The sequence below is a fragment of the Fukomys damarensis genome, unplaced genomic scaffold, assembly GCF_012274545.1.
Source record: "Fukomys damarensis isolate Sample0158 unplaced genomic scaffold, DMR_v1.0_HiC HiC_scaffold_4, whole genome shotgun sequence".
Taxonomy (NCBI): Eukaryota; Metazoa; Chordata; class Mammalia; order Rodentia; family Bathyergidae; genus Fukomys; species Fukomys damarensis.
The window spans coordinates 25,507,267-25,519,402 of NW_022900916.1; the positions used below are offsets into that span (position 1 = coordinate 25,507,267).

Genomic DNA, 12,136 nt, shown 5'->3' on the forward strand with positions numbered 1-12,136 from the left:
TGATATGGAACAACTAGAACTCCTAAATACTGATGGTAGTGATATAAATTAGTGCAACTACTTTGTAAAAAGTCTTACTTGCCTTTTTCTTTAGAAAATTTTATTAGTACGTTTGCAGCACATAATGACTACAATTGTGGGGAGTTGGTACATGTACATAACACATCTTAATTCTTTTTACTTTCCCTCCCCGGCTCCCTCCCCATTCTTTTCTTCTCTTCCTTCTCCCTTCTTCCTTCCTTCCCTTCTCTTACCCTTCTCTCCCTCATTTGGTCTTTTTGTTTTTTCTGAGACTGAGTCTCACTCTGTAGTCCAGACTAGGCTCAACTCCTTGATCTTTCTGCCTCATTTTCCTCAGTGCTGAGATTTCAGGCGTGAGCCACTACACCTGACTAATTTACTAAATTGTCATTCCACCAATCCGCAGTAACCCAAGAGAAACGACTTGCACCCAACAGCCACTTTATTTGAAACGATAGCCCAAATGTGTATCAATGCAAGTTTTCATCAGTGAAAAGCAAACTCTAAGGCAAACCTGATGAATATTAAAATAAGAGGGAGAGTTGGAGGTAGTAAGGCATTTTATATAGGAATAAGGAAGTTTTGGGAGAATAGGAAATGTTTACCTTAATCGTGGGAGTGATTTCGGTGATGTATGGAAACGTTCACGTTTAAAATAGCGTGCTCTTTTGAATCTGCAGTTTGTTATGTGTAAATTATACCCTAAATAATGTTAAATTACTTGGAGATAATTTTCAGTGGTTGGGCAAGGGTTGCCACAAAGTGGACTTTATAAAAACAAAAGGGCAATAGTAAGAGACACAATTGCTAAGGTTGGCTTGAGAAATGCATGTAAAGCTACTGTCCGAAAAACACATTTTAATTAATCCAGGTAATTTTCTTTCCATCTCGCAAAAAGAACTTCGAGAAACTGCTTTTGGAGCATTCTGAGATTTGCATCTTTCTGAACAAATCAGGAAAGGCCACACAACCTCACGTAAAGATTTTACGTCACTGGCCTCTTGATAAACTGAACCACTCATTGGCTCGCAGGTGAGGGGATCCTGGCCTATATAAGACCCCAGCAGTCCTCAGGGCGCTGCTTTCTCTGTGCAGGTGGGCGCAGCCTGTGGAATCCTTTCCCCGAAGGTCTTCCAGGGCCTAGGCCTCGGCACCACGTGACTCGCGGTTCGGCCGGGTCTACAGCCCCGACAATGCTGCAGCACCGCGCGCGCAGGCGCAGTGTCGGTCGGAAGCCACGGAAGCAAGCGTGGTAAGCGTCAGCACGTGCGCGACGGCTGGCGGAGGGCTAACGAGGCACGGGGTGGCGGGCTGAGGGCCCAGCATGTGGGGTCAGGGCCCCTTTTCCAGAGCATTTGTGGCGGAAAGCGTGAGGTAAGTGGTAGTCCTGTGGCAGGTGCGGTGCGGTGGAGGCAACTTCGAGGACAGTATTTTAGTCGCTGGTCGGGTGTTAGGGCGCTAGGCCTGGGGCGCGGCCTCCCCCCCCGCCCCCGCCATCGCTAAGCCGCCAGGCACCCGGGAGTGAGTGTGGTGCCCAGACGTGGCAGTGGCTTGCAGTTAACTTGGGATTGAGGGCTTTGTGAAGACTGGGCCTCGCGCTGGGTGGAATTGTTTACTCCCCTCTTGCAAATTGTGCCATTTAAACTGCGAAATTTCTCATAAAATAAGCTTTAAGGAGTCTCTTGTACCTATTTATCCCAAATTCTCATTTTGTAGTGCAGACTTGGAGGCACCCTTTGGTAATCCACGTTCGCAGAAAATGGGTACAGCATCTGTTCCTTCATCTTCTGGGCAAGTCATTTTAAAATAAGACTATTCTAGAAAATAGCTTTTTAGAGCAAGTGTTGAGATTTCTAAAACGAACACGTTTATTTCTACTGTTTAAGACTTACTGTCTTCCAGAAAAATGTATAATCTCCCTAAAAGGATTCTAACTTGGTTTTACAACTACTCTCAGTTTTAAAACCACGTTTTGATCAGTGTTTTAAAAACCTTGTGGGCAGGGAATTAAGCTCAGTGATACCGCGCCTGTTTTGCAAGCGCAAGGTCCTGAGTTTGATCCCCAGTACCCTTCCCCAAAACCCAACACTTTGTTTTGAAAGCATCTCGATGCTCTGTAGTGTGAATAACTATTATCTTTTCATATTTGAAAGAGCATTTAAAACTTGTGTTAGTGGTGTTCATGGTAACTGTTGTTAAAGCTTTAAGAAAAAAAAAAATATATATATATATTCCCCCCCACAACATGCCAGATATGGATGTCTTCTTCTATAAGGCAGTTCTGTAAATTGTTAAAAAATATTTTTTTGGCCATTTATTATATACAATATGCTTCATAGACTATGTCTTAAAATTCGGTGCCACAGAAACAGTGTTGGGAGAGGGTGGAAGAAAAGCATGCCAGTTAATCACATCAACTCCAGTGCTCATTGAGATAGATTTATACTTGGATAAATGACTTTCTGAAAATGAAGTTAAATCAGCTGTAACTGAACACTGGAAAACCAAACTATATTTTTATTTTCTTTTAACATTTATGAAAGGAAAGTACACTATTCCAGTGTGTAGGGAATAAACTTAAAATAACGTTTCTTTTGAAATGTTTTGCAGATAGTACAGTCTTGTGTAATTAAAAAGTTATTTTTGAAATAATGGGCAAAATATAATTTTTGTTTTTAACCCCGAAATATTTTAAAAAATAGTACCCAATATGTATTTTAAATAAGATAGACTACCAGTTTCAAGCATTTGTAGTTTGTCATTTGCTTACATTGTGAAAGTTCAACACTTAACAGGGTATTATTATTATTATTATTGTTATTTATTTTTGGTACCAGGGATTGAACTTGGGTCCTTGTGTTTGCGAGGCAGGCACTGGAAACACTGAGCTAAATCTCGGCCCAAGAGGGTATTATTTTTTCAAAATATCCCAAAGTATTGATTTATGTAAGTGATCAAAATGTAATGGAAATAAGAATTGAAATGTATAATGGATGTTGGGAAATGGAAAGAAAGTGTTCAAACGGGAAAGGGAACAAGGGAGAAAGGAAGGGACAAGAAAAAAGTGAAACTAGGAAAAAATGGAAACAAAGCTTTTGTACGTAAGGAGTGGAGAAGGGCTTGATGGGGGAAAGGGATAAAAAAATAAAATTTATTTAAAAAGACTAGAAACAGTAAAAAAAACCAACCAAACAAAACGTGCATGAATGATCTTCAGAGTAAAAGTTTGATTAACAATAATTTTAGGAATAGAGATTACATATGGTGAAATTGCAAACTACAGTATACCCAAAACAAGAATTATTGTAGAAAATGTTTCAGGTCATTTTTAATATAGAGTCTGAAGTTTGATAACTTCATTACGGCAAAACAGCACTTGTATAAATCTGAATATTTTGTGGTTTTTGTCTTTTTTTGTTGTTAACGGATAGATTATTATAACCTAATTCAAGTTGAATTTAGTTTTTCAGAAATTGTCCAGAGAGATGAAGATACACACTACAATGAAGGTACTGACACTAAAGATTATTTGGGGGTGTAAAATTTAGATGATATTAATTTCTAATTTTCTTTGCATTGTTAATTTGGTTTTAGTTGAAGATGTTGTTGGAAGTCACGTAGAAGATGCAGTAACATTTTGGGCTCAGGTAAATTGCAGCCTGCTTGATTTCTTGTCCTCCCCTTCCTAATCCAAGTCTTAACAACCAAACAAAACAAAACAACACCAAATACAAAAACAAAAATAAAAATTTAGGAATCCTGGGTGTAATGATGCAAGCCTATACCAATAGATAGGTACTTGGGAGGCCTAGATAGGAGGATTGAAAATTATAGAGGCCAGCCTTGGCAACTTAGTGAGACCCTGTTTCAAAATAAAAAGTTCTGAAAAAAAAAGAAAGGTTCTGGGATCATAGCTCAGTGTGAGGCACTGGATTCAATCCCCAGTACTTCAAAAACAAAACAGATATCCAGGAATAATAAGAGTAGGTTAAAAATTCAAGAGAGAACCATCAAGACTGCTAAGAGTTACACTCAATTAATTTACCAATATCCTAAGCAGCATAAATTGCAGGCTAGCATCTATTTTATTTGTGAAGTTATAGCCCCATCTAGGGGTTTTTTAGAAGAATGTTTCTTGAAAGAAGTTTTTAAAGCTGCTACTAAAAACTTCAGTTTTTTTTCAATTTTGCTTTCTGATTGCTTGTGCCTTCAATATGTTCACAGATGACTTTCTGTTCCTCAGTGAGGAAAGCATGCTTGATCCAGTCGCGGACACATTAGCTCTCATGGAACACATAGGCCTTGCTAATTTAGGTAATCTTATAGGAATTTTAGGTCCCATAACATACTTTTTGAAGTTCGCTTAAACCCACACCGCCTGCAGAAATTCCTGAGCTTTCCCATTCTTTTTGTTGTAAAAACAAATGATTTGTTACCAGGGTCTGGGCACACCCTAGTTCTGTTAGGGGCTATATTGTGGAAAGCTTGTGATATGTCAAATGCTGGACCATTCTGATTGTTAGATCAGAGAACCTCTGTGAAAGCTCCCAACTACTCAGACAATGGTCACTTGCACAGAAAATAAAATTAGGGAGAAGAGAAAGCTGCCACAACTGTAGTTACTGTCCCTAGAGGAGGAAAACTAAGTAATTATTTTCTAATGGCTTAAATTTGAACTTGAGACCTGTTTTTCTCATTCCAAAATTTGAAGCACTGATTGAACAGTTCTATTGGTAGCTTCAAATCAGGTAAATGTATTCAATTTTAAATATAAAGTTAAGCACTAAAGATGGAGAATCCCTTTGTGGCACATCAATTTTTGATTTTGTGAAATATATGTGATATGGGATGGAAGAGAATTACATTTTTCTATACTTCCGACAGATGGGAACTCCTTATTGGGGCAGGGGTAAATTGACAATATATGAAAAAAAAAAAAAGAATTTATGAGAAGAAAAAATATAGAAGAATAGACTAGTTCCTAAATAATTAGAAGACATTGTAGAAGTGTGATACTCATAGAAAACTCATAGCAATTTTGTTTCTCCTAATGTACATACTCTCTCTAAAGGGTGCCTGCAGTGTTTCTATGCCCAGAGTCTCTGTATTAGTAGTACCTTTGTCAGTCTTACCAGTGCCCCAGATTGAATGATAGTTTATATGTTAAAGCTAATTATGTAGGAATGTGGTATTTTAGCTTAAGCAGTATTTTCTTACCAGCAGTGTCCAGTAAAAATATGTGACCCACATAAATAATTTAAAAATACTTTTAGCAGCCACGTTGAAAATAAAAAGGAACAGGTAGAATTAATTTTAATAAATAATACATTTTATTTTACTCAGTACATCAAAAATTTTGATTAAAATATAATTAGCATAAATATGAACAAGATATTTTATATTCCTTTTCTTATACTAAGTCTGAAATCTAGCATGGGTTTTGGGAGGGCAGTGTCTTGCTATGTAGTTCAGACTGGACTTGAACTCACTGTGTAGCTTAGGCTGACCTTGAACTTGCATCAATCCGCCTGCCTCAGCCTCCCAACTGCTGGGATTACAGGCACGAGCCACCATTCCTGGCTCTAGTGTGTTTTTTGGGGGTTACTGGGTAGGTGGCAGAACCACTGAACTAAATTCCCAGTCCCTGTAGTGTGTAATTTGAAATTCAGTGAAATCTAGTGTGCAGCATATCATGCTTAGTAGAATCCTTAGTAATATAACGCGGTTAAATAATATTTTACTGAATTTTGTACTTTATTCTTCTAGAGTGTTAATAGAAATAAGGACATTATGAAGATTGGTTGCTCACTGTCTAAAGTTTGTCCCTATGCCAATTCAGTCTTTGGAAATCTTGATCCAAAGAAGGTGAGCCATATTCTTGGAAATAATTTGGGGAAAGTACTAGTTTTTTTGTTTTTTTTGGTACTAGGGATCAAATTCGGGTCCTTGTGCTCACGAGGCAAGTGACGGAACCACTGAGCTAAATCCCTGGCTTCTTGATTATAATTTATCTCAGTTTTCTTGTTATCTTAGATTTTGTAATTTTTTGAATTTGGGATCTAATTGAAAGGCAGAGGCAGATTATTTTAGAATTTGTTTGAATTTTATATACAGTAAATTTATTAACTCAAAGACCCTTATGGACTGAATGTTACAAGAGGTAGTCAAGAAATACAGTGAATGTTAAATTTAAAAAACTAACTACATTAAGAGACACATTTGCTGAGAAGGATGGGATAGGTATGTTTGAAGAGGGGAAATAGTTTGATGGGGATTAATGGCAATGTGTCTTTTACTATAATAAATTAAGAAAATTCACTATATGTTTGGATCACACCTCATATTTGACCTTAAAAAGGAAAGAAATTTTGAGGGGGTGTGTGGAATGGGACTTAAGATGTGTTATGTACATGTACCAACTCTGCACAATGAATGTAATCATTATGTACTGCTAATGTACTAATAAAATGAGCTACAATATAAATGAATCTTGACATTATGCTAAGTAAAATAGGCCAGTTAAAAAAGAGAAGTACAATATGATTCCATTTACATGAACTTTTTAGAGTAGTGAAAATTATAGTGACAAAGAATGGTGGTTACTAGGGAGAGGAGAGAGGGTAGGGAATGGAGAGGAGTTGTTAATGGATATAGAATTTAATTTGTATTGAAAGCTTTGGAGAAAGATAGTAGTGATGCATATTTGGGAGGAGTACTAGGGATTGAACTCAGGACCTTGTGCTTGCAAGGCAGGTGCAGTGCCACTGAGCTAAATCCTTGGTCCTGTAGTGATGAATATTAATATGGATGTGCTCAATGCCACTGAATTGTGTGCTTAAAAATGGTTAAGATAGCAAATTTTATGTTTTACTGCAATAAAAGTTGGGAAAAGAGTAAAGGCTATAATATTCTGAGCAAAACAAATGAACAAATAAAACCTATGGAAATAAAGGTACGTATTAATCAGATAGCCAGTGGTGAGTAAAATAGAATCCTTGCCTTTGGCACTGATTCATAAAAAATCTTAAGAGACCTGTTTATGGAGAACAGTTTGCCTATTTTAAGATTGAGGTATAACTGACATGCGATGTTTATCTCCTACGATCTTAAACATATGGCTTAGTGAATTGTTATCTACATATACATCCATAAAACTACCATTCAGATCAAGATATGGTTCCACCATCCCCCCATATTTCCTATGACTCCTTTTTTATCCTTTTTGAGACAGGATCTATGTAGTTCAGGCTGGCCTTGAACTCAGCTTTATAGTCTAGTCTGGCCTCCAGTTCACAGCAATCTCCCACCTCAGCCTCCCGACTGGTAGGATTATAGGTGTGCACTACCACAGCAGCTCAGGCTCCTTCTTGCTCATTTTGTAGTCAGTGGTCTCCTCAACAGAGGTAACATCATTCTGACTTCTGTCATACTTCTTTTTTGTTCAACATAATTTTAGAGTTTCATCCGTATTGTGGCATGTATCAGTGTATTGTTTTTTTCTAAGCTATGCACTGTTTCATTGTACAAATGTAACATGATTTTTTTTGTTTGCTTGTTTTTTGATGGGCATTTGGATTACAGTATTTGCAGTTTTTGGATACTGTGAATGAAACTACTTTGAAATTCTTATTCAGGCTTTCTCCTGGATATATTGACTCATTTATTTTGCTTACATATCTAGGAGTAGGCTGCTAAGTCATATGGTAGGCATGTTTTATTTTAGAAAATTCTGCCAAAGATTCTTGTGAAAGCTTTGAACCAGTTTGTATCCTTACTGTCCTTTGCATCAGTTGCATTCACACATTTTGTCTCAGCAGTGTAGGAGAATCTAATTCTTCTGTGTTCACACTACCCTTTGTGTTGTTATTCTTTTTCAAGCATACTTTAGACTTTATTTCTGGATGAAATTAAGGCATTAACAGAAGCCATTTAGAAAATAGTTTCATACAAGTAAATGCTAAGTATATTGCATATTTAAAAACATAGAAGTAATATCTGGAGTGAGTACTGGTGTGGTGGTTATGACTTTCTTAAGGTGTTTTTTGTCTTTCTCCATCAATTTTGAAATACTTTTTTGTAGGGTATATTAGTCTGGGCTTAAAGTATTTATTTATTTTTTTTTTAGCTTGAAATACTTCAGATTCTCCTAGCTTTTTAAGTTTTGTTTTGGCAAGTTTGTTGTATTCCCACTGAGTTTACTTTTAAAAGTGATTTATTGCTTTTCTGTAATAGCTTTTAAGAGTCTGTCCTTGTGTTGTACATCTGGGATTTTGACTGGGATGTATTGTGGATAAATTCTTTTCTGGTTGTGGCCATTTTAGGTTCTATGTGCCTTCCTTAACTGTATGCTGAATTTTTCTCTGTATTTGGAAAGTATGATTTCTGTAAACAGTTTTTAAAATTTCACGTGTTCTTTCCTCTTACTTATCTCTAACTCCAGTTAGTCTTGCCTTAGCCTTCTTTGCTGCTTTTGGTAGCTATTGGATCAGTGTTCCTTGCTTTTTAATTTTTAATACCTTTGTTAAGGATGTGATCAAGTATATCAGACCTATATTCTGGCTCTGGTAACTCTCCACACTAGATCACTTCTGCTGCTCATTGTTTCAGTAGAATTCTTTTTCTCCATATCTGTTTGGCAAGACTTTTTCATGGACTATTATTCTTTGGCAAATTTGTTGTTCATGATTTGAATCATTTTTGTTCTTATAATTTTTTGAGTCTTTTTGCTCATTGATCAGTTTGTTAGATCTACTGTTTTTTGGTTATATTATATTTGAGCTTACTGAGTTTGTTCCTTCTTTGATCATTTTGAGTAAATTAACTGTTTGCCTTCTGCTCCCCCCACCTTCTCTTGGAACTGCTTTGGAGGAGTTGGGAGTTTTTGAAGGCATTTTGTTGCCTTGTTTTTCATGTGTCTGTCTGTCTCTCTCTCTCTCTCTCTCTCTCTCTCTCTCTTTCTCTCTCTCTCTCTCTCTCTGGGTGTGTGTGCCTATTATTGATGATCAACTAAAGTAGTTAGACTGTGGCTAGTATGGGGATCATTTCTTTGTCTCTCTTTTTTTTTTTGGTGGTACCGTGGATTCAACTTAGGACCTTGTAATTGCGAGACAGGCAGTGGCACCACTGAGCCAAATCCCCAGCCTTTGCTTCTTGGTATTGTCTCCTCAAGTTACTTAAATAGGATTAGACCCAGGCACTGTATTTTTTATTTTTTAAATTTTAAAAAAAATTAATTTCATTAGTACATTTACGGTACAAATGTAATAACATTCATTGTTGGAAATTTGCACCTTTACATAATCTTGGTTCTTATTTTCAAGACACTGTATTGTAAGGGGAGAATTCTCACAGGTTATAACAATGTCAACAGATCCAACCATGTGCTTCATTTTTTTTTCCACTCTCATTGAGTTTATTGGTACATTTTAGGTGTACAGTACAGTTACATTCATCATTGAGATCTTGTACCTTTACATGACAGGTCTTGGTTCTCATTTTTTCCCCTTGTCCCTGCCCTCCCTTCACCTCCTCCTACCCTCCCGATTCCAACCATGTACTTTAAAACTTGTTTTAACATGTTAGTCTTATCTTACAGACTGAACTATATTGCTATCAACAGTTAGGTTGGGATGTGGAAAGGGGGAATAAAAAGCAAGAGAAATAGGAAAGGGAGTATGTCATAGACAAGCGTGGTAGGGAAATAATGACATGAAAAATAAAACAGGAGGTCATACTCCTTTTTTTTTTGCTTTTGTTTTTTTTTGTTTTTTGTTTTGTTGTTTGTTTGGAGACAAGGTCTCCCTAAGTAGTTCAAGCTGGCCTTGAACTTACTATTTTGCCTGGCCTTGAACTCACTATTTTGCCTGGCCTTGAACTCCTGCCTCAGTCTCCCAAGTGCTGGGATTATAGGATATGCCACCATGCCTGGCAGTCATACTCTTTTGGTTATTTTTATAGCTGGAGAAAAGGGCTAGTGTTGTTCAGGCTTGAGGGCAGACCTGTAGGAGTGGGAGGAGGGATGCAGAGGGAGGGAGATATCAGAGGGAAACTGGTCTTGTCAGAGCCTCTTGATGTGTTTGTAGTTAGTTTATATTTGGATTTTGTATGCCTACTTTTGTTAAGGGTGACCCTGAAATGTCCTTGAAATGTATTATTTAAATTAAAGCACTGGTTAATTCTTATTTCCTTTTTCACATATACCTCCGTCTTGGAGGTATATCTTTCACATATACCATACCTGCATGGTTTGCGGAGTCCCTCCCTTGCTCTTGCCCATACTCAAACATGGTGATCTCTCCCATAAGTTTGAATTTTGTTTTTTCTGCATATTAGCTTATGACTTTGGATACCCAGTGGTGAAATAAAAGTATTTGCCTCAGTGAGTCTGTGAGAATTAAATGTTACTGTATGTAAAGAGCTAAAGTTACTGTATATAAAGTGCTTATTGACACATAAGTGCTTAATAAATGCTGATCGTTTGAAGGGGAGGAGGGGAGGGCGGGGACAAGGGGAAAAAATGAGAACCAAGACCTGTCATGTAAAGGTACAAGATCCCAGTAATGAATGTAACTGTACTGTCTACCTAGAATGTACCAATAAATTAAATTTAAAAAAATGCTGATCTTTATTCTGATCAACATAGCATGCTTTTCTTCAAAAGCTGAATAATTGTGCTTTCTTTTTGTAGATTTATGGTGGATTATTTTCTGAAGATAAATGTTGGTACAGATGTAAAGTATTGAAGATCGTCAGCGATGAAAAGGCAGGAAATATGTGTTCAGGCTTTTATTTTATTTTTTTGCCTTAAGGAATATTTTAGTTCCAGAATTTCATGCTTATTTAGCCCAGCACTGCTTATTCATAGTAGTGATAAGGTCTGATTTAATAAACTTATAAATTTATTAAAACGCATTTCCCCCCCTACTGAATAGGAAAGAAATTTTGAATTTAATCACCTCTGATTGTCTTATAATAGATGATATAAATTGCAGTTTACTTTGGTGACTAGTTGGTTCTTTGTACCTCAGTTTTTGTGTTTGGTTTTTGCTAATGAGTAACTGTGAAAGTTTGTTTTATTGAGAATGCTAAGGAGGGATAAACATTTGAATTTAAGCATCTGTTTTACTTAGTTATGAATATTATTAATAATAAAGACAAGTTTGCCCCTTCCTGTGCCTCAGTTAAATGAGATGAATTTTTTGTTTGTTTGTGTAAGCTGCTTTATTTCTTATATTGTAGAAGATTTTTAACAGAATTTGGGAAGATGAGATTCTGAATAACTAATAGTAACTGCACATTGTACGTTTTATAAAAATATTTTTAGCCTTTTATTTTTCTACATCTGTTTTCTGGGCTTAAATATATATGTTTTGAAAATATTTTTCTTGGTGTAATAAAGTGATAGGATGAAATAATTTTATGAATACTCTGAATGGCTTGTATTTAAAATAGCTATTGTCATAGATGTTTTAGTAAAATAGACTGTTCTAATAGAACTTTTCCACATAATTTGAAAATTGGAGATTTATTTATGTATTTTTTTGGAGACTTTTTTTTTGGTTGTTTTTTTTTTTTTTTGGTACTGAGTATCGAACATAGGTGTGGTGCCACTGAGCTAAATCCTCGGCCCTGGAGATTTATTTACTTATTTATTTATTTGTACCAGGGATCAAACTTGGGTCCTTGCGCTTGCAAGGCAGGCCACCCAACCGCTGAGCCAAATCCCTGGCCCATCTTTGCTTTTTAAATTAGAGGACAAGATGACATTTGACTTTGTAAAACTTACCCAAAATTTTTAGATAGCTGGAGTGATCAGTTAGATCACTGAATGTGATCAGTTTGAGCTTAGCTGAAAGTGATCAAAAGAAGTTTGATAACTGCTTTTCTTTTCAGATTTTATTATTTTCCATCTTGAGTTTAAGAATGTTCATTGAGCCGGGCGTGGTGGCACATGCCTGTATTCCCAGCACTTGGGAGGCTGAGGCAGGAGTATCGCTATGAGTTGGAGACCAACCTGGGCTACATAGTGAGTTCCAGTTCAGTCTCAGCTGCATAGTGAGACCCTGTCTCAAAAAAACCAAAAAAAAAAAAAAAAAAAAAAAAAAAAAATACTATT

General features: G+C 36.5%; 1 protein-coding gene across 3 annotated transcripts in view; it reads left to right on the forward strand.

The window, feature by feature from the left end:
* Window positions 1-1,074: 1,074 nt before the first annotated feature.
* Window positions 1,075-12,136, forward strand: part of Stk31 (serine/threonine kinase 31) — a 63,447-nt gene continuing 52,385 nt past the window's right edge. Inside the window, exons 1-6 of one of the 3 annotated variants that reach the window (XM_010628222.1) lie at window positions 1,075-1,273; window positions 1,738-1,812; window positions 3,484-3,530; window positions 3,616-3,668; window positions 5,788-5,886; window positions 10,709-10,783. In XM_010628222.1, coding sequence (XP_010626524.1) covers window positions 1,215-1,273; window positions 1,738-1,812; window positions 3,484-3,530; window positions 3,616-3,668; window positions 5,788-5,886; window positions 10,709-10,783 — 408 coding nt within the window. In that variant the 5' untranslated portion in view covers window positions 1,075-1,214. The other 2 variants (XM_010628223.1, XM_019208047.1) reach the window with 2 other exon arrangements.